Here is a 23,839-nt window from a genome sequence, read left to right as displayed (position 1 = left end):
GCGAATTTTCGCACTGCAGAAACTCGTAGGGAAATTTATTAATATCACTCACCCGATCGGTTGGTCTTGACTTCCGATGTAAGTAGCCGGGTGTTTGAACTGATTGTCTTGGTTGTGATCCCTAGAATACAAAATTTCAAAATATTACCTAAATCTTGTGAAAGTCAAATTGTTGATCAGTGTAATTATATTGATTAAATCAGTTTAAGAAATTTTTATTGCTGAAAAAAAATATTTGACAGAAAAAAACATATCACATCATGAAACAAAATGCATGGATTGGAAAGTCTTGATTCGTATAATCGTTACTTTGTTTCGTTATTTGTTTTAAAAAAAATTAATTATACTCCAAATAAAATAAAGAAAATTTCACAACGTTATGAACAAATTATTATTTCGTTACTACTTACGCTTCAAAGTCTCCGTGGACGTGTTTTCCTGCAGACTGCTCTTGTATATCCGCCGTTTGGGCGAGCTAGTGCCTTCTCTGTAAGACGAAAGAAAAAAACAAATAACAATCTTAAATTGATTCAATGAAATGAAAATTAAATTAAAACGTTGCGCAAGGCTTGGACTTGTATAAATGCACCAAATGTTATCTTTACTTCACAGAGTAAGAATATTAGTTAAAAATTATTTGCTCCTTGAATATACGCTGCACAAATGCACGATTAAAAGACTGCAGTCGCACGATTAAATTGATCAAATTCGGCATGCGGGATGATCAGAATATCTAACGCGGAGTCAGTCGATGACTACATGTCGAACAGTGATTATACCGATAGATATTGTACAGAGACGAGAATGAATAATCCATTGAATACAATTGAAAATACAAGTGTACCGAAAAAGAACGAAGGAAAGAGAGAGAGAGAGAGAGAGAGAGGGAACAAAAAAAAAAGAAAAGAAATAAAGGGGGAAAAAAGAAAAACGGCGCTCCCCTCTGACGTCACGTGACCTCACTGTCTGTCGGCGTGTTTCCGGCTTCCATCAGTCTATCTGTGCCCATTGTGCGACACTTTTATTATGGTAGGCATACGACATTTTATTCCTCTTGAGATCCTCGCATGGATCTCAACTCGGATTTACAAATTTCATCTCTTTTTCGTCTGCGCGTTCACTTATTTATTTTTATTCTTCATTCGCGATTTCATAAGTATATCCTCTTTTTGGAATCTCCAATAGTTTTTGGGGATATTTAAAGATGGTAAGAAACTGTAATTATAGCCAATATCTCTTTGTTAAAATTACGCTACAAATGTTCACAGACGTATCGGGCGATTTGTCGATATTGGGAGAAATTGGCAAATAATTGTAGAATACAACTAATGATAAATTGAACCACTTCTGTACACTGATTTATAACGTAATTCGTAATTTAAACTCGAAGTGATTATATACACCGCAAATGCGGAAAGCTTTTTCACGTAAAATCACGATTCAACAAACAGCATCGTAATATCAACGCAAACACGCAGCGATGTTTTGTGCGTTACAAGTGCTAATCTTTTTAATTGCGTATCTGCACCAGCCGTTCGTGAATCATCGACGATTAGCGAACAAGCTCTTATTGTTGAAATTAACGGTGAAACTGTATCCCTGTCACATACATGCATGCGTACATATCCAAGTCCAGTTTGAGCGAAATATGCAATTGAAATAATCACTGTTCCTGTTCAGGGCTTGTGCAAGACTTATTTTCCGACAACACTCCGTGATGCGATTTCATGGAACACCCGGATTTAATATCATTGATAAGAGACGAGAAATTCTGTCTGCACGATGTATAATTATAATATGGGTAGAATGCCTTACCGAGAGAAAAGAGAGAAGAAAAAACAACTTTCAAACGTACAGAGAAAATGTAGTTTATTTAACAGGTTTAACTTGCTGCATGGGAAAAAATAGCTGCAAATCGTGTATTCGCGCAATTTCGCGAGGAAGTTTTGAATCGATAATCCATTAGGACTGCCATGATGTTTGATTACGCACAAGATCGAGGTGATGGAAAAAATGTCGCGGCTTATACGATTTATGCGGTAGGTGTTGAAGAAAATTTTTTGAGTTATCGGAGAACGGACGTTGAATTCGAGACAAGAATGAAACCGAGAGAGAAAACTTGCATAGGTGCTCAGAAGTGTGATGATAATGAGGAAAATCTTATTTGAAGAAACTTAATAAACAATGCAATTTCGCGGATTACGCGGTCTTGAATTATGATGAATCTTACTCTTGGGATTAAAAAACTTTATGTACATAAAGAGGAAGAGAGGGAGAGAGAGATTGCAAATCACTCGTAGGCGTATTTTTCGCGGTGTAATTCGTTTATCGCATCGTCTGGCACTGACTCGTACAAAATTATCGCCAGTCGCGTTTCACGGCTTATTTGAATTTCTTTCCCTGAATATTTCTCTTCGTCGGGTTTAAAATTCAATGTGAAAGGAAAGGAATAAAAAAGAAAAAAAAAAAAAGAATCAAGAGCATAGATTTCAAGCCTCGAATAAACACATATAAATACACACGTGATAAAAAATACAAATAATAAAATAAACGTTGAACATTTTTTACGGCAAATACTCACTGGTTTAAACCGAGGGTCAGTTGCTCCCCGGTGCTTCGAAGTAGATCGTGAGATTCGCTGTTTGTGAGATTTCGCGTCAGTTTACCGTTTATGCTGCTTATCAAATCGCCCTCTCGAACGCCTTGCTGCGCAGCTTTGCTGCCTGGATTTACCTGTAACAAAAAATACCTTTCAATACGAACCGAGCCGGGAGAGATTCTGCGCAACGTTGAAAAGTTTCGTGAAATTACGCGGAACGAATATATACTTGTAGCGAAAAATGATCACTGTAAAAAGTCGAAAACCTGATAAAACACAGCTATTGCAGTTACCATCGCGTTCTTCTCCGATGCCGCGTGATCGATAATGCATGTCATTAAAGGTATCGCAGCCCCTCGTATATTATACATATATATGCACTTAACAGCTACGGTAAATTACGATGCGGGGATAAAAAGTGGATCAAAAGTTTCATAGACACGCGATGCTTCGATGCATTTATACATGTTACACAGATGTGAGAATCGGGAAGCGCGGTTTAAATTACAATTCCTGTTTAACGTTTTTTAATAACATTATGTCGACAGAATTCCAGGGGTACAAGTATTTTTTTTTGTACATGGTTATGATAACTATCCCTGTACGGAAAATTTGAACTTGAATTACAATTATCGAGTTGATAAAGAATGAAAATAATTTTAAAAAAGATAACATTTTTTCGCAGACGATCGACTATTCAAAATTCTATGAAAGACTGATTGATTGATTAATTTCATCCAATTGAATAAGATTTCGTTTCGAAGATTGAGTTGTACCGTGATTTTTTCCGACTTTGGTTTATTTTTGTGTCGCGGTTTGTTTAAATACCGTGATTATTTGTCGACGGCAACTAAACACGACGATTAGGTCACTTCACGCCTGTCGAACCGCCACCGAGTATACACGAATGTTAGCCGGGCTGCGTTCTCCAGTTTACACTAAGCTCTAATATTAGATAGCGCCTTGGCTGCTTTTCTGCTATCGACACGTGGCCCGCTATATGTATACGCGTACGATATCGTAAAAGTGTTGCAACAAATTTGTAGGTCGAACTTTTCCACGTTCGTACGGTAAGAAGTGGTAGAAAAATTATCACCACAGTTATAAACATTCGTGCATGCAGGCAACGTACCGAATAAATCGGTACCATTAAAACGGATACGAAGTGAAGCGGGAAAATCGAACTCGTTCGATAACGACGCTGGTATTAAGGGAGCTTTCCAGTGTGAAATTTTCAAAAAATCGATTTTTTTTTTTTTGCTTTATCGAATAGTATACACTCTTCCGAATATTCCCTGAAATTTTCATGCCGAAATTCAGATTATTTCGGTTACTGTACAGCATTTTTTGGAAGAAGGCAACGGAGCGCTACAGCTGCCGCGTCGGCCGTCTGCCCGTGCGACTGTTATTTCTATTGTCTCGTTCCTACCTGCACGTACATGAACTTGGCTCGCCAATTGTCGAAAATGTGAATTCGGACTATTGCATAATTTGCCGTTAATTAGCCGTAAATTAGTCGCGCGACTTATTTTTTTGTCGCACTCAATTTTCAAAAAAAAAGCGGATCGCGTGCTAATTTTTCAAAAACTCAGCCCCAAAGCACGTATTCTGCGGCAAGCAGATAGTAGAAATCGCTACGCAGTGTGCTGTGTGCACCTTCAATGAAGGTTACGACCCAATTTTAAAAATTTTGAAGACGATGTGATGCACGATAGGGCCGAGCGCCGCAGATTTCGCCGCTAAGTACAAGAATGCGCGCATCATCCAAGCAAACCGCCGGGCGTCCCTGGATAGCGAAGAGGCGAGGACAGCTCGTCGGACTAAACAATCCATTGAGCACGATCTTTTCGAAGAAGCAGAAGGGATATTGTACGGACCTGGCATCGCTGATTGACCGTAAGTAAACGATTTACCTAAAATTTCCTCACTTGAAACTTTGAACGCGTTTTTCTCGAAACAGCATTTTTCAAAACGGTGTCCAACTTGGAGGGCAGAGTTTTAAAGCTATCGAGTTGAATTTTTTACACAATATTCTTAACGTCATTGTTTATCGTGCTATGGAAGCTTTTTTTTTTTTTTTGACATCTTCCTATTTTTTTGTAAAAAAAACTGCCAAAAAAAAATGCTAAAATCTATACTTTTTGTTCAAACCGGCGCCATTTTTGCAAAAAAAAAAAAAAAGAAAAAAGCCTCCATAGCACGAAAGCCAATTATATACCGATCAATAATCTTTTTGTGTTTTTTGTTTCAGATCAAAATTGTGACCCCCAACGTGGACACCACATCCAAGTGCATTTTCTGCAACAATTGTTTCATCATTTTTATAGATATTAATTAATAAATAAATCGATCTTTAAAAAATTGTTTTGCATTCTTCAATACCCAATTAATATACAAAAAAAAACCAGACCGATTAGATTATTTTTTCTTTAAAAAAAAAAATCGCGAAAAACGGCGATTTTTCGGGCTGTCACACTGGAAAGCTCCCTTAAATGATGATGAAAATTTAATATTCTCAACTAATTCTCACCGTTGCGTTACGCCGCCGTCCGCTGGGTGAGCAAAATTTCAACATCTCGATAACTTGGGAAATTTTTCGTATTAGTTCGGTTAAAATGTAATCACTGTTCAATCAAATTTTAAATATATCTTCGTCTTAGCGAGAAGCTACAACGAAAAACATACGAATGAAAAACCTCAACAACAAATAGAATCCACTCAATTATGTGAAATATTTTCTACACTGCACTGCGATATTTGCACTTCTTCACTTCAACCTTGTTTTCTTCAACGTTAAATAAATTGTTATCGAAATTGGCGGTGTCGGTGTTTTTATCGTTTCGTATCGTTTAGCAAAAATCATGAAACTCGAAGAAAAATAAGCTTTTGCCAAATTGTAACAATGTTTACCGCACTTTGTGCATATACTGCATTGGACTGTGGAAATACTGCCGGCGACCCACTTCGCCTCGAGATAGATTAAAACGTACGTATCTCGATTCGGTGCCAGTGAATTCAGAGATCAAAGTGTCATCTGATTTCTCGTTTTAAATCGCCTCAGTTCACTCTCTGCATCTTCAGCAGAGTAATAGGTGCAGGCGCATCAAATATCCAGTTAATTTCTAAACAAAAATTCAACAACGTCACAATCAGGCATTTTTTCTCTCAGTATAAATAAAAATTAATTTTCCAAAAACTCTACCATCTTCGAATTCTGATAAATTATTCCATTTAGGTACAATAGAACCGACACCGAATTTCGATACCGTTTTCTGAATTCTTCACCGCTCACCGATCACCCCGCAGTAATTATTACAAGTCGTCAAAAATTCGGATTAAAAAAAAACTGTCACCGTGTCACGGAGAGTGATTAAAAAACCAACAAATACGACGGTTTCGTTGAAGCTAGCGAGTAGAAAAATCAAAGAAATTTCGGAAAAACCCTGGCGGCGGTTTATAATTCGACAACTGAATAATTCCGTGCAAATAACCTCCTTGATCAGTCGTAACAAACAGTCGTGATGACCGTATTGGATTCGAATAAAAATCCCCGAGTCCCTAGACTGCACGACCCGCGCCTAAGTAGGTGAACGAGAGGACTGAAGTCCGACGGAATTCCCTGGCCATAGAGATGGCGCAAGGCCTGGGGGTGCATCTCCCATCTCTAGAGAATGACTCAACACGCAAGTCTTTCTAGGTGATCCACCCTCCGAGTCCCCTCGGCTCGACCGCGTTCCACGTTGGCTCTTATACGTAAACCGGAAGTGATTTCCGTACAACAATATCGCTGTTATCGTTCGTTGTAAGAACCTCGACCCGCCCTCGCGTTATTTATTTTTTTTCTTATCAAAATTTCCTCGAACGAAAAAAAAAAAGAAATCTCGCTCACTGCGGACCGTTGGAATAAATTTTCATCCGAGGCTATGGACGATTTCCTTTCACGTATTTTTTTTTTTTTTCTTATTTTCACTCAGACTCCTGTCCCCCGATTTACGAAAGAGAAAAAAAAAATGGTCAAAGATGAAGTCGAAACGTGGATGAAATTTTTATGAGCTCCGGCACCTCGGCGTTTCCGTATTTTTTAGCTTTCAGGGAAAAATACCGAGACCTAAATTCCCAATTCCTTTTCCACCCTGCAGCAGCTTTTCCGAGCCCGAGTCTCCTGGCTGTTTGTTCTCTCGACCGGACTCGACGCCGTCTCCCCCGAGTCTTACAACAACTAGAGCCGGCTCTCGGCTTGTCTCCTCTGGCTTTCAGCGATGCGATCAATGCGGGTGTTCCTTCAAGACTGACCCTGAGTCAGCTCCCACTATGCGGTTCTACCTGGGCGCGGTGAAATCATTAAATAGCCATGAGTGACCCCGCATCCGGCGTGCAGGAGTAAAAAATTTTAATCCCTGATTTTTCACCACCGAGTCCACAAACCCCGTGACGACTATATATTGCTTTCGACTTTCGGGCTAGGTGCATCCGTTTGCTGCAGCGAGCCGTGCAGTGCAGGTATAATAGACGCGAGATAAAAAGCTGCATTCCTTTCAGGAATTCCAGGCAGGTAAACGTGCAGGCTTCGGGTTGACACGAAATCCTTTACCGAATTTCAATTCGATGAAAGCGATGTGCGGAATGCCTTTATGAAAAATTAGAATCTCTGCATTTTTCTGCAATCATTTACAAAATTTTATTCCACAATTTTGCGAGTGACACAGAGAGTGAGGAGAAAATAATTTAGCGAATTAACAATGAAGATGATACCGTGACGGGAGTAGAAGAATATTTTACTCAAAAAGAATAAATGATTCTAATGGAAAAATTCTCTCTGATGTGAAAATTGAGAAAAAAAAATATTACGTAATGGATATTATCTTCGTGGAAAACGAAACGGATGTCATTTACGAGTAAACTTATTCCACAACCAGCCGTAGAGTCGACAACCCTGGAGGTACCTACTGGAGGCGTAATTGTTATTCAATTCACGGCCTTGCCTCATCCTTCTGTTCGCCTCGCTGTATACGAAACGAAAATCTTGCGAGGGAGTCGTGAAAGAAAGTGGATAATTTATAATACCAAGGAAACGACAAAGTTTACGTATACATCTAGCAGCACTCAATATTATAATAAACGTTTGGAATAATTCATGAAGCCGATTGATGGTTTTGATTTAACGCAGCGTTTAGCGCTCGAAGAGCGTAAAATCATATCGTAATCAAGTTCGGCTACGATGACACTGCGGATAATATAGGTTCGAGGGGCGAATTGTTTGATGGTATTGTAAGTTTTCGAACAACTTGTCTTTAGGTGATCCCAGATCTTTGGCAGCTTTCGCGCTTTATTAGCCGGCTGCAAAACGTTCCAAAAAAATCCCAGAATCGTTGATAAAAAGGTATAAAATTCTAATGAAACGAGCACAGCGTGATTGTTAAATTATGAAAAAAGAAAGAGGCCTTTTGCGCTATGGCAAAAACCGCGCGGAATGCTTACGTGCAAAGTTGAGTAATTTTGCGATCCGCGCAATGGACCAGAAGCCGGTAAAGATCGCGTGAGATTGCGGTGAAGAAAAAAGAATACAGAGAGTTGATTATAGGTACGGGGACGAAAAAATGCATGCAGAAAACATTTTATTCCAGCGGGAGCGTGGAAGCACAGGTGAAAAATTGAAGTCGCATGCCGCCACTGGCAATCTTCTAGCCGCACAAAAGCCATCAATCATCATTAAAGCTCTGTCAATGATTATTATATTGAAAAAAAAAATCTGCAACACTATTCAGCACGCGCCGGGCATTAAACCAATTATCGAATTACACGAAACTGGGGCTTTACAGAGCTTTATATCCACGATCAACTTTTCAAGAGGAAATGTTTCCTCCTGTTTTCCGCCCAGCCGCGCAGCGAATTTCCACTTGAAAGCTGGCTGTCTAGACCCCTAAACTCATAGACTCACAGAAAAGGAGGTTGTAGGTGAGATGAAAAGTGAGCGGAAACTGTAACCGAGTGTTTTACCGTTTATACATCTTTGAAACCGCGTTACGCAGAAATGATAGTTGTAGTAAAAATAGAAGATGATTAGAAAATAGGGTTTCATCAAAGCGTCTTCAAAATGAAGAAATAGTTCAATTTATAGAATGACGAAATTGGATAAGAACATATCTATCAATCGCCAAGATTAATTTTCTGTTATATTCTGACGTTTCTACATTTTAAATTTCGATTATTTCTACACTTTTAAATGCTACGAAACAGATTATCTCGTCTTTGTAAAAATTCCATATTGCCCCCCTTCCATCTTCTTATCTATTTACATTTTTACTCGCATCCCGCGGCAAAAACGTTTCCTGGATCGTTTACCTGTACGTACAAACCGCAGCAGAAGCCACCGTCGACTTTTCGCGATACGTATGTACGTATAAGCGGCACTTTGCACTCAGCATTTGTTAGCCAAGGCACCTTGCGGGTTTCTCTATGCTTCGCCTGCAGTTGACGACAGGTAGGTAAAGCCGGCGTTACAGCCTAGTAAACTATTACATGTATACTCGTCGGGTCATTGTTCCGGTGATAAAATTTTTACGTTGCTTGAGAAAATAAACTGCTACAAGAAGCTGCATTTTTTCTTCACCGCATTTCCTCGCGGCGAGGAAATGTGCGAAACGTTTAGACTTTCGGGAATAATTTGTCCACCCTGAAATTAAGCTTCGCGATTTGTATAAAGCATACAATATTATTATCGGCTTGTTCAACACTTGATTAAAACTTTCTTCGAACGTTGCGAAATCGAACAATCGGTGAAAAAAAAAAGTACGGAAACCGTATAACGAGGTTCATTTTAACCATGGAAAACTACATTCGTTCCAACGATAAACCACAATTATCTAAATCATTTTTGATGAAGTCAAAATTGAGCGTTCCAACCACGTAGTATAACCTTGCGATAGGCGTAAGTACGCGATCATTTTGACCCAGTTGTAACACGTAGGTACTTGGGAAGATCTATACGTTACAGTCCAGTTTAGTTTTACGGCTACAACGACGTAATGAGGCAAAATCGCTCCATCAATTAACTTCGCACGTTACATCTATACTGTACATTTATGTATTCGAGAGGGCAGATTGCGCGTGTTGAAGAGCCTGATGGAAAACGCCTACATAAGACCGGGTATATTCCATGCTGGATAAAAAGCGTTAACATCGTTGCAAGTTGCTTAGCTACATTAATCCGTTGGGTTTAGCTAAGCTAGTTATAGAGCGATGGTAATTATTAAGTCGGTCAAAAATTATTATATTTTTCTCGGGGATAGAAAATGGCGCTTTAAGTTTACGCGTACTTTCCGACCGAGAAATAATGGAAGTAGGTACGTAAATACGTACGGCAAGACGAACGTAACTTAGTACAGAACGGTACGTAACGAAGAGATGATATCGGTGCTCGGCTTTTTGCTGGTGAAAAATTGTTCGTTCCGCTATAAGTAAAAGCGGATGGTAACTGGAGCTCCTCTACGAGCAAGAAACAAGTGGGATGTTTCCTTTGACGGGTAACGCGGTATGTATGCGTCGACTAGTTGTGTGTTATGTACGTACGTATGGATATGGATATGGATACATGCAGGCGAGAAATCCGCGAAGCGTGAAAAGCCAACAACTTTTTTTGCTAAGCCGAACGCCTCGACTCGCCTTATCTCTCGAGTCTCTTGGATGCTCATCCTCGACTCGAGGAGATGATTTTCCACACTTCAATTCACTATTTAAATGTATTAGGAGTGCGCAAATAGTGTTCGAGTCGAATTTCTCAAACACATTACGAATATTTCGAATCATTCTGTTCAAATTTCGAATTCACAATTGTTTTTCCTGTTTTCAAAGTATTCGACTAATTGTCAGTCGTACCTACGAAAGGCAAAATACTTTTCGTCAAAAATTTTAATACACTTTTCGAAGATTCATAAGTAAACTTTAAGTTAGAGGATCGGTAAAATCTAACGGTTGCCAAATTTCATAAATCAGAGATACTGTGAAATAATAATCAACTCGATGGAACAGTAATTTAAAAAATCGCATATTTCAGATTCCGCTAGATTGATGTATTCGAAAGATATTTTGTCGCGATATTTAAAATACGGATCGTATGATTGAAAAAATTGCGATTATCCAAACTCGAATGAAATCGCTCGAAAAATTCAAGTTATCCGCAGACCCGTAAAAATGAGTGTTTGGATCCTTCGAGGATAAAGTATAAGTACAAATTCCAGGGAATATTAATTACGTAAAATCCAAAAGGAGGGGAAGAAAATTCGATTTCCCGAGGGTTGTTCCACCCCCGCAGCTGGGGCTAGTTATTAATTCACCGATCTTCGCTGCAATTAAAGATCGTCCCTCGTCTCGGCGCAGGACGTCGGTTAGGCAAGGATAATGCATAATGCAGCGGACGTCGGCAGGCTTCCACCCCCGCGTCCCGACGCCTCTCGGCACGTATAACGACGCCTGTTACATCCAACGACGTGTTCCTCGTCCCCCGTTGGGACAAGCGATCGTGCCACAACTCGGTAACGACGTACACACCGCCTAGATTTTCCTCCCTATTTTTATTTCTCAGCTCTCGCACGCCACTCGATTCAACGGTTTTACCGCCCCTGAAGACTCCGGGATTGCTGGCGACGAGAAACCCGCGAGTAGAAATTCCCAAATGAAAAGAGAAGGTACAGTTTAAATTTTCTTATTTCCTTATGATAAACACTGCATCAGAAATCGTACGTCAATTGCTTCAATTCTACTAATTTTTTCCTCTCCATTCACCAAATAATGATGCATATTTTCTCTTCGTATAATATTTTATAGCTTCGAACAAGTTTTGGAAGCAAACTCGGAAGGGAGATTTCTTCTTGCGTTAGTTAAAAATTAAGAATTCAAACTCGGGTATCAAGGGTTGATCAATCGTCGAAGGAAAGAACGTTTCAACCATCTGACGAAAAATCATCAAATCTCATGATTTGCGCCAACTGTAATTACATTCTTTAACCCGATATTCATTCTGAGACGTTGCGGGAGCCGAGAGTGAACAATGCCACCGCATTGTGAGGATCTTCTCATCCGTATTTGAAGAATCGATATATCTTGTCTGAGATAGTGAGAAAGAGAGAGAGAGAGAGAGAAAGAGGCGGTTTAATCCACGCGGAGTTATTTCAAGCCGACAATGGGTTGTGACGAAGGGTTACGTGCAGGCAATGAGATAAATCTCATGGAGCAAAGAGCTCGGATCGGTTAACGACGGTTGCTTTGGTCCCGGGAAGTTAATGTCGCGTCTCGAACTCCCGGATTCCTGTCTAAAAAAAGGGATGAAGTAGACGGCGATCATCATCCTGCGAATAGTTAGGCTTGAAAGCTGTTTTATTGTACCGAATTCGAGGGTTCGAAGTTGATCGGAAGATCCGCGTGGCAGCTGGCAAAGTAGGAGAAGAAACGGCAAGATTATAATTCTGCGAAGCAATCGGATCGAGATATTTGACAAAAATTTTCACACCCCGCACTGTAATACAATTTCTTTCTTTTTCCGACTTTTCACTCTCTGTTTGTACAGATCCCGCTTCCGTGATGCGCGGAGTTCACCACTGAACTGATCTTTCGAACGAGAAATTTCTGTTATCGTATATCAAACGAAACTCGACACTGAAACGCCCATCGATTTATCTCAAAGCCAACTGCATCACCGTTTTAAAATAATCAGAACTAAGGCTGTTTCATTAATTTTTTTATTCACGCTTTTGAACTTGGTTTATTTTTTTCAGTGTCGAATGTCTCGATATAGTTTATCAAAATCGAGGTAAAAGTACTCCCATATATTTATTTATTTATTTTTTTTGCTTAGCTTACAAGCTGAATGCGTAAGAGTTGAGTGTTATTTCGTTGCAGTCATAATTTGACTTATCTGTGCTTCTCGCAACGCGAGAAAATCTCGAGTGAAAAAGAGTGACTTTAAACACGCTTTTTACGATGTTGTTTTTTTTTTTTAATACGGAAAGCGCGTGTCTTATCAGCGACTGGGTTAGTCAGCTCGTAAAAAATGTTTTTTGCGGCGCGCGTGAATTTTCATCGGCCTAATTTTATTTTTATTCACATTTTCATTCGTTGCAGGTATTTTTTATTTTTTTTTTTTTATCAAGATCGAGGCATCGTCGCTATTTTCTCGACAGGAAGGCTTAAATGTCGCTGCAATGGCTCGGCGTCAACATTGGCGCTTCGGCAGGAAATGATGTAAAAATAACCCCAGACTGAAACCACTCGGTTACCGTTTGATTCTGCGCCGATCTGCTCTGCGATTATACGTTATATATGTCTCATTGGCGATGAGCACAAAATGCACGGCCGTAATGCAATTGTGTCAAATGCCTGAATCCGTGTATAAAATTTCCAATAGCCGAAGTACTTTCGACACCGCAAAAGCTCTCCAGATGTATTTTTATACAATAAAACCGCCCCGCTTTCGCTCAACTTGATTCCGATTCTGGGCCAAGGTGAGCCTGTATTAAAATCGAAACTCGATCGAAAAACAAACTTATAGCGTCCGAGTATCCATTCAGACGTTAACATCTCCGGGGTTAGAAAAAACCGGGATCAAGGGTTCGCCAATTCATTACTGCAGAAGCACGCGATACACTTTTGCTGGATAATTTGCTCATCGAGTTGCTCACGAAACCCGAACTTCACTTCGGAGATTACAAGAAATCCGGGAGAAATATCAGCGACGGGGGGTTGTTTTTTTTTTTTTTTATTCTTTCTCTTCCTCGATCGCGTGATCGAACTAACTGAAAAATCCCGTCCAGTTAAAGTAGATTTAGAACAGATCGGAGAATTGTAAGGTGCAAGTGTTCGAATATGTACCTTGCACGTAATGCGTGCAGTCAGAGAGATGAAGACTTTGAATAAGAAAAGAATATTGACTGACGGTGGCTGGTTATGTTATAAAAAAAAAAAAAAAAATTAATGTACGTGCAGGCTAAAACTAGTTATATAATTTGATAGTTTACGTTGAGTTTTCTGCAAAATAGAAGATGAGCTAAGACGCGTACGCCGAGAGAAGCTGGTGTAGGTATCTATAGGTAAGTGTATATTTAAAAATAAACCGGTTAAACCCCGCGCTGACTACCGTCATATTATCATGCTTGCGGAGCAGTATTATAATTTTCCGAGACCTCGTTGATTTCAATGAAACATTCTGACATCGCGGCTGCCGATTTGCTTCGCTTCCATACCGCATTGATGAATGAGAATCGCGAACAAAAACGGTCGCAGCGCTGATGGCGAATATTCGCGATGTCATTCGTGATTCAATATTTAAACGCTAGAATGATCCGATGATCCACAGGATCCTTGATCATGTTCAAATGCCAGCGTCCCAGGATGAGTGTTAAATTTTCGAAACGCGTCACCTTGGAGAAACGAAATTTATTCCCGCTGTAAGTTTTATTTGTCAGGGATAGCCGGTTTCCAGTGTATTTATTTATACATGCTGCGCACAAATATTGAGTAACAAGCAAAATAGCAGTGGAACAAATAATATGTAAGCGATAAAGTCACACTCGCACCTAGCTGAGATTAAAATCTCACAACACTGCGGAGACAAATATTAGGTATAAGTTATTTGTCAGGTAAAATCGATGGAATAATTTCTCTTCCACCGACTCCAAAACGTCAAATTGTAAAAATTCACATCGGACAAACTGAATGAGAATAACAGAAGCACGGCACGTAGTCACAAAAAATTTTCTAGATGCACGATGCGTTGTTCACTTGAATAAAACGAGCTATTTTGCACACTGTAGGTTATTGGAAATTAGAAACTTCAAAGGTGGCTGAAAGCTTATACGAGTCAAACTTACGATAGGAAATAATTCTCCCGAATTGCACTTTTGAATATGTATGTACGTTGAAATTAGGTTTCGACTCGTTGAATTCTGCTCCGGAACGACGCCTGGAGTTTTGTAGCCAGGTATTTTTCCATCGGTTTTTCAATGAACCCGTGAATTTCTCGCAGCACTTCAGGCGACCTGGCGGCGTTTCGACGGCCACTGTGCTGCCGGGTCGACCGGACCAGCGTCCACGCGAACATCGCCGGTCTGCCTAGGACAATATTAGACATCGTATGTGCATGCGTCGGTCTCATCGTCCGTTGGCACTTGGCACCGGGTCCGCGTGTCCGGGGGTATTTTTTAATAACGGTGAAAGCGAGTTTGAAAAATAAGAAAATTGTGCTCTTGCCTATATCTGCGATTTCGAAGTTGCATTCCGTCCATAGTTAAAAACGAGGGGCGAGGATTACTCCAAGTTTCGCCACCAAATAATTCGGGATCAGGCGTTTTCGAAGCTTGTAAAATTCGGAAAATCAACGTCGCCCTTAATAACGACTACAAATATGGTAAAATCTTGCGATAATCCTTCGAAACAGTTAATCCAAATCAGATGATAAATTTTCCCAAAGTATACAATTTGCAAGTTCACAAACTAAACCACTATCAATTTTTCCGCGAGCATGAAAGGCAATTTTTTTATTTTTTTTTTTTTTTCCTCCTTACAAGCGAAGCAGAGATCGTCGCGTTGATTTACGGTTGTTTCCAACTAATAGCCCGATGCATAGCTTAAGACACTGCAGGACGTTCGAGAAGAATCGCGGCAGTCCGAGTTGGTCGTTATTAATGAGCTGCGGCGTATATATGGTTCTGAAATTTCAGGCAAGGCGATTCCTCCGATTCTCGAGGACACGATGCGTACTGTAAAAATTGAAGTCTTAAGGTTGACCACAAGCATTCAGGCAAATAATCCATGGATCGAGCGGCGCAAAGATTGTGGGTCACGAATGTCGAATAATTGCCCGTAACGCCTCGCGGGCTGAAGTCATTATCATTTTATTAGCATAAACGTATACGCCGAAAGGTGAGCTGTTTATTCGGTACGCGATTCGAGTTTATACAGCTTGGCCCGCGTGTAAGAATTCATTCTTCCATTAAAATAATTCCCTCGCGGTCTTGTGTCAGCCTTAGAGTAGATCGAACGTTGGTCCGAAAGACGTGACACCCGCACGAATGGAGGGAATGATTAGAATGAAAATAAGAATAAATGAAGGAGCGGTAATGGGTCGCCCATTGTCCCCGCTTGTTGGCTATTTTTCTCTCCCACCCGAGTGTAGTTGAGTCGTTGAAATATACGATGATAAAACTGCCGTGACTCGTACACCTACTCTGCATATAACTGTATTGTCGTATAATATACCTTACATTGTTACAAGTTGCAAGGTAAAAGCGGAATGGGAAATATCATGTCCGAGCAACAACGATCCAGGTGATTGTCACAATTCGTTCGACGGAGTGCTTTACGACCGATGATTACGGTTCTGAGATACCGTCGATAATGACCAAAGGAATCTATTGGACTTCCGTTAACAACGAATCTTTCACGTCATCGGCCAAATGTATTACGAATCCGACGTAAACGCGGCGTGAAAATCACCTTTCTCCACCTTGACATAACCGCAATTACGTTCGTAATGTTGCACGGTCTATCAGCTGTCATCGATCAGGGAATGACGTCACGATCGGTATTATCTATCGTCGGATCGGTGACTGCGGCAATTATCAGCGTCAGGAATTCTGGCAGGCCGGTATGCGACATGAAATAGCGCCAGCTGTTGGAAGTACCTCACTTGATTCCAGAATTTGGAAAAAAAATCAAGCAGTGATCAACGTTGTCGATCAACGGAGATCAGCCGAACGCCGGTTACTCAGGGGGCATCGGACTCCGGACGGGAAATCAATTATACGTGCCACCGGCTGTATTGCCCGATCGCTAATTCCACCGATTCTCCATTACATGGATCATTTCGCGATCAAGGCGGTATTTCGAAAATGAAAGTCTTCGAGTTTGTTATTGCCTTGGCCTCGAGAATTCCGGGTACAAGAATGCCGAAGGAAATCCACCGTTTCGCCTTCAGATCCGTCATCGTGTTGCGAGAGAGTCCGACTGCACGGGGAACGATGAATTTTGCCTACTCGGGGCGAAAATCGTGGGCAAATAAAAACTGAAATCTAAATTTTCTAAAATATGGACGTTAATTGCTTCGAGAATTTTGTTTTTTTTTCGATCAGATATAATCTCCAAGAGCAGACTTTCGATAAATCACGAAGAAAGTTTATAAAATTTCTAAATTAGGTAGTATCCGTAAAAGCGATTCGAGCGTTTCGCGTCGAGTTTCAAGACGGAGAAACCAGAAATGAAATAACGTACCGCGCAGCTAAACCTTGCAGCTAGAGTTGAAACTGCATTGCCTGTTCCAGTCTCTCGAACACTGAGTAATAAACTTAAGTGCTTGGCAGTCTATAGCGTGTGGATAGGGCAAGTGAAACGAGGGCTGGAGGTCGAAGGGAACCGTTCCTTTCAACGAGTCAGAATCCACCGATTCAAGTTCGTTCGCCAAGGCAGCGGCGACAAGTTCGAAAGCGGTTTAAAATTCAGTGCTCAAAGTTATGCGGAAAACGAGAGCGGGAATCGTAAGTGCGATTAGCTTTTTACAAACCTTGTTCCGATAAGTGCTCGGCAAGCAAGCCCACTGCGCGTAGCTCATGTGGACCATGCTTGAGTCGACTTCCGGCCGAGGAGATGAAAATTGATAAAGCACTGCGAGCTTTTCGATTCACTTCACGCCGCACCAACCGCGGTTCGAAAAATCGAAACGCGTGTTTTATCGCGGTGCCAATGGTCCGGGCGTCGAAACCCGACTGACAGTTGAGTTAGACCTCAGTTTGCGTCTCTCCTTCGACTTAGCGACGTTTGTTGCTCGCCTTACGTAGGAAAACGAAACATGAATGTCGGGGCCTTATCGCGCGATTACGTGGCAAGGACTTTGCGTACGTTTTAAGCACGTTTTGTTAGACGGCTGTCAAGCCGGCCTGACAAACGGCCATGATAAGGATCCTCCGACACCGACGCGCGACTAGAAACGCTCTCGTCAAACTACAACCGCGCCTTTCGGACTACGACTTGACGCTCTTCACCCACCCAACTCGTCTACTGCATGCCCGGTGTATAACTGCTGCGAGAAATGACGCAGCCCAGCGACGAACCGATCCTAAGTGGTTGTGTATGAAAGAATGCCTGCACAGGGTACGACGCTCATGACACGGGGCTGCCAGGGGCGGAACGAAAACGCGGGTTCCACGACTTGTTAAACGCGCCGCAAGCTCCTCCAAGAGTGACTTGAAGTAACTAGACAAACAAATATGAAGACAGATACCGATCGTTTCGATACAATATTCTGAGAAAGTATTCTAACTCGAAATTGTTAGACCAGACTGATATTTTGTCGACAAGTTGACGGAAATCAATTCGACCGTACAGTTTTTTTTTTTTTTTTTTTTTTTTTTTTTAGGGTAAAAGTTCAATGAACATTGGAATATCTAAACGTGATCGATATTTACTTACTGGCTGGCTCGTCAGGACCTACAAGGTGATTTAAAAAAGGGTTCCTTGTTATTTGCGCTTGATCAATGAGATAAAAGAAGCTAGTAAAATTTAAAATAGATTTAAAATAGATTTAAAAAATCTTCTATTACGTAAGCGAGATAAGCCGCTTGCAGGAGACGATAAGGATCGCGATTCGTTGGACAGTTGAGAATAAAGCAGACACGATTTTTCGATAAGCGGTGTTTAAGCTGTTATCTGTGTAATACAAGATACATGTATTACACCTTTGTGGACGTTCGAGATTATTTTTAAATAAACAAGAGATGGAAGACGTTTCAAGTTCAATCTACACGTTCAATGTCGGATTGAGATAAGAGGAAGATGAGTTTCTGAAAAAGGCCCCCGGACTTCGAGGGGCGCACCTTCGACTTTCGTTACGTCCCTGTGCTCGGCGAAGCCTAATGCTTGTAAGCACTGGCTCGAACCACATGCTGTACAGTTGTATACTCTAGACTCATATGTGGGTCCCGGAGCAGGAACGCGGGCGTAAGTGAACGAAAGGGCTTGGGAATGCAGGCAGGGCTCGAAACGTGACTCCTCCCTCCTCCACTGGCACGGCCATGCACGTTATCGACTCGAGCAGTGCGTATTATCATCGTTGAGATAAAAAAAAAAAAAATTCAATCAGCCATGGACGAATTACAAAATAAATTTGTTCAATGGATGAATAAATATCAGTGTATGACGTGTGGAGATATTGGACTGAATTATTTTGATCGTATATTACAAAGGTCAGCTCAAATCTTGAGTCTTGGTTCTAGATGCGAAATTTTGATTTCTTCCACGTAATTAATAAAAGAACAAATACTTTTGTTTGATAAAGTTCGCTTTTTATTTCAACGTGCTGCGTATACTATCAACCAAAAACTTCAAGGCTTACTTATCAACGTAAAAAAGTAATAAATGATGATTTTGGTTATTATTCAATGCATAGAATCAAAATTTGTTCGTTTAAATATTCACTCGAAAAAAAAATAAATAAATTTCTGTTAACCTGAGTTATTTGTACATATTTGGAAGTGTTTTTGGTAATTGGTAAAAGGCTCGTTCTCTGTCATCGAACTCAACGCTGCGTTGTCGTTTGCCTGTGTGATTAAATTTTCGGAATCTTATTTCTGTCGAGCGTGATATGTGGCATGGTATCAGAATCGCGATTTCCTGTAACCAGAATCCCTCGTATCGCGTTGCGGTATTTCTTTTTTGGATGGGTGTACAAGTTGCCGCAACAGTTGAGTCTTACCATCTTGACGACCTCGAAGTGAGCGCGTGTTCGGGATATAAAGAAAGAATAAACAAGGTGTAATAATTATATCAGCTGATTCAGGCTAGCGAAACCACAGTTGGCAAATCCTGGCTCAATGGGATCTACGGTTACAAAGGCATGGATATATGTACATATATATATATTTATATTTGTAGACACTTCTAGCGTACGTGTCTAATGAAACACGATTCCACCCGCACATTGCAGACACTTCTCTCTGACCATGCTGAGTGAAAATAATGATAAAATAACGCAGGTGGAAGAAAACAGAGATGCTAAAATCGACGTTATAGAATTAGGGAGATTAAGATGAATTTGAATATTGGCAACGAGCGGTCTTTCGCTGAAAAAAGATTTGCCTTTTGTCGCGTGACAAATATTTTCTATGAGAAAACTCGCTTGTACAACTTGGATTAGAAATTGCGTAATAAGAATCGGCAATCGTTATCGATTTTACGGTTACCACATTCCGATGGAAATATGCAATTCTGTGCGACGCACAGGAAAATGTAGGGCGAGAAGCAGAGCAGCTTTTCTATGCATTTTTTATATTCCATACAGCAGACGCGATTTTGTCTAGTTACAATCCTACGCACGATTCGCAGCAGAGCATTGGAGCTCGGCCAATAACGGAAAAGCCTGTTTCTATGCAACCGGCAAAACATTTCTGTGTACTTAAACTCAGCTGACCAGGCGCTTATGGCGATTTCGGTACCAAAGAAAAACGTGATTAGTAAACTTTGGAAAGTTCGGAAAATTCAGACTTGCCTATGACGTGTGATTATTTCATGGTGCGGTTGATTTTCCGCTCCGGAAAAAATTTCATTGATTTCATTCGACAATTTCGAATCACTTTGTTCCATTGATTATCAGGAATTGACGATAATCTGCATGTGGAATGATTGAAATTTTCATTTTTCGACAAAATCTGACCAGCTGGTCTATGTTAAATTTTGCAAAAAATGAATAAATTTTTAATTCCAATCAATAATGACCGAACACAAATGCAATGACTTTTCCACAAGTTTAAGTCTCCTCCACCTATTCTGATTTTGTAAGAAAAACAATCACAGCTCGACTACGGTTTCCATTTGTCAAAATCAGTTCACGCTTGTACATTCCGAGCATGATCGATGACGAAAGAGAGAGAGAGAGAGAGAGAGCGAGCGAGAGAAGGAGGGAGGGAGAATTAATGACGTTTTTCAACTCAAGCATCCAGCCCGTCTGATTTCTTGTGTAAATTTTCATCGGGACAAAGATTCGTGGAGAAGAGGAGAATACCTCTTGTGTTCAAAGCTTTTCTTCGCGATCCACGGAACACCGGGGTTATCTTGAAGCCTGAAATAGGAAGATTGGCACCTCCGATATTATATCGTTAACGTCAGTAAGACGGCGGTACCAACAATAAACTGGTAGCAGCTTTTGTGGGAATGGTGGGCCATTCTTCGCGAGAGCTTGGAAGGCAGCGTTTCATTTCATGCCGAATGCCAGGGCGTGTAATAGGCACAATTCTTCCTCGCAAGAGCGAACGTGAACATAAGGGAATTCGAGGAATCCCTTAGGGATATAACGAAGCCAGACGGACGCGCATCGCGGCGCCTTTCTCGCTACCGGAGTATATTTTTAACTCAAAAATAAACCGAAGGGCGGACCACCGCGGAAAATATTATCCTGTTTTGACAAGGAACTTACGTTTCATACGTTTTAACATTTGTTTTGCGTTCCCGTACGATAAACTTTTTTCTCCGTAATTGACGACCGGTGTCAGAATGAATCCGCTCCGATTCTCAAACGAGCCTGTCAATCTCCGCGCACTTTGAACACATGCAGGATTTCAATCGTCGACGTTCTCACTCCTTCCAACTATAATAACAACACACCGAGGTGGCGTAGGTATTGATTTCATCCTCGTTACCGGCACGAGACGCTGTTAAATTTAATTAAAGTAAATTCAAGTGGGCTGCCATCGCCTCTCTACCTACTTCCAGAAATTCTACGTCGGAGAATTCCCCGCAACGGATCGCCGCTTCAGCTCGTTTCAACTAACCCGAACAAAGTTTTGTCACATATAAAATACACTTCCTCATATATACCGTGTACAACTCGCCGTTCAGAACTTTGTTGGAAACCACTTGAGTTATACTCATCACGAATATAATTCACGCATTCGAAAGCCAAAGTTACGTAACAAGCTATTTCGTGGAAATGTCACGTAAGCGTTTTAACACAGGGTAGATCCGCCTACATTTTTGCAAATTAAAATACATTCGCGCGTAACCCGCTTGCGTGTCGACAACTAGGATCACAGTTGTGCTGAATTCACCCTGAATTCCATAGATGCGGGCGGATTTACGTTGTCGCAAATTGACCACATGATGGGCACGTTTCCAACGAAACAACGCGGTATGTAAAATCGCTCTGCGTCTCGGGTTAAGAGCGAGAAACCGAGCTCAAGCTGCAAGTTCAAAGTTTCTAATACAATTCCGGAATCAAACTTCAGGCTGGGAATTCTGCTCCGGTTTTCAGGAACAAACACTTGCCCTGGCTCCTAATTTCTTAGTGTGGATCATATCGCTGCCCGGGGCGGAAATCGTTACGCGTTTTCACAGCTCGCGTAGAGAATTGAACATTGCTCTCCTGAGCACTTCGAGTCTGCTAGGATTCAACACGAAAACACGTGTAAAAAAAGCGAGATCCGGTCTCCGTGACAACGTCGTCCACTCTGACAGCTGCCAAATACGTCAGTCATCAGGATCAACGGACGGTTGTCACAAGATGCGCAAATAGACGTCTTGCTTGATTTCAAGGGGGAGTTGAAATGGCCAGAAGAATCAGGCGCAGGGAGGGTCCGAAACGCTCACGGAGAATCAGGAGGGTCAAGATCCCGTTCCTCGTTGTTTCGGCGGTGAAAAATTTGCGAAATTCGAACGGATCCACGCCAACAAGAATCCTCAAGTACGTGGCTAAGGTTTCCGACGTTTCCAAATCTGCTGCCAAACGTCGGGTGAGATAATGACTTCAATATAAAAGTAATCTTTCCGCCAGGGTATTTCGTTTGGGAGCGACATTTTTTCTTTTACGCTTTTATCCGCGAAACTTGTCTCAAAAAATGGATTCAAGCGGAGGGGAATTTTTTTGATTAAGTTTTGAAAGGTCGAACTCGCATTTCTAGGTTTTCCTATTTAAATAACTTTCGGAAGAAACAATTTTGTTTAAATATGCTACCACTCGACTGCATTTCACGATATGGACTTGATACTGAAAAGATTTTTCACGGAATTACATTCTCCACCAAAGTGTCGTTCGACTGAAATCCGTAACTCAACTGATCAAAAGTTATAGGCTTCAGCTCGAAAGTTAATTTTATGATGCAGCTTCAACATATCACAAGCTGTTGTTTTGAAAATAAATTTAATGTTTAAGGATTCTTTCTCAACCATACTCAGTGTCTAAAGTATTGGTATTAGAACAAATTTCGAAAGGATTATTTTGTAGAGAGTTCAATTGTACTAAGTGGAGACAGCTTGCAAAGAAAAAAAAAAAAAAAATTAAAAATAATAATAATAATTATAATTTTTTCTCTTGTTATGTAAATGAGAAGACGTTGGTTTCCGAGAGCGACCTTTAAAAATTTGATTTGAGAGATGCCCTCTGGCGAGGATTTCTTTTTTGCTACGAAAAACAAGTTTTTCAGGTAGAAACGAAAAGAAACATTGCTACCTACTAGCGATGGCCACTAAGTTCAAAATAATCTATCGTACTCGATTAATCGGGAAAGAATAATCGATTATTTTTTTTTATTCTTACTATCTACTGTCAGTTTTGGCGCTTGCGTTATAGTTCAAAGATTCACGGATCTCATCCTCTTACCAGGTGGAAGCTGCGTTGAAACGGGGCGTGAATTGCGGCGTCCTGAAACGACAGCGTGGTCGCTACTCGTTGGACGTGGACTCGCCCTTCATAAATTCGGCAAAATTTCAAACCGGCTCATCCTCACCGAGGAGGAGCAAAAGGAAACGAAGAAGAGAATCGACGCAGCGCGAGTCAACCTCGGTGAAAAAGAGCAAAAAGGGTGTAAATCGACGTAGGGTCGATCTACTTTCCATGGTGGTGAGAAAGCCGCTTCTCTCCACCCTTCGCAAGCGGTCGAAAAAAGCTCGGAGTCAATCCTCGCCCCATCAGCTGTCCGACATGTATTGTAACCCGAGCTACAAGGCCTCGACTGATTCCTCGATCGCTTCGAGCAAAAGTTCCGAACAGCTTCAACAGATGTCAAGCAACGATCTCCGGGATGTGAATTTATAGCGCGAAATTATCGAATCAGAATAAAAATTCCCGTTTATTTCCGTACGAATAATCTCGTCAGGTACCTATACTCGAATTTCGTCGGTTCTTACGATTATCAGTGATCCAATCTCCGTTCGGTCTCGAGGTATAATTGGTTACCGTGAAAAAACCGCGGGTCGGTCGGGCATTAGCAT

General features: G+C 41.0%; 1 protein-coding gene across 1 annotated transcript in view; it reads right to left on the bottom strand.

Annotated features, from left to right (window-relative positions):
• LOC124183851 overlaps positions 1–17,657 on the bottom strand; it is a 70,950-nt gene extending 53,293 nt beyond the window's left edge. Inside the window, exons 1-4 of the mRNA XM_046572932.1 lie at positions 17,148–17,657; positions 2,582–2,733; positions 411–487; positions 53–121 (exon numbers count right to left, since the gene is read on the bottom strand). Coding sequence (XP_046428888.1) covers positions 53–121; positions 411–487; positions 2,582–2,733; positions 17,148–17,204 — 355 coding nt within the window. The 5' untranslated portion in view covers positions 17,205–17,657. The remainder of the gene's footprint in view (positions 1–52; positions 122–410; positions 488–2,581; positions 2,734–17,147) is intronic.
• Positions 17,658–23,839: the final 6,182 nt, after the last annotated feature.

Source organism: Neodiprion fabricii, chromosome 1, assembly GCF_021155785.1.
Source record: "Neodiprion fabricii isolate iyNeoFabr1 chromosome 1, iyNeoFabr1.1, whole genome shotgun sequence".
Classification (NCBI taxonomy): domain Eukaryota; kingdom Metazoa; phylum Arthropoda; class Insecta; order Hymenoptera; family Diprionidae; genus Neodiprion; species Neodiprion fabricii.
This window is presented reverse-complemented; position numbering and strand designations above follow the sequence as displayed.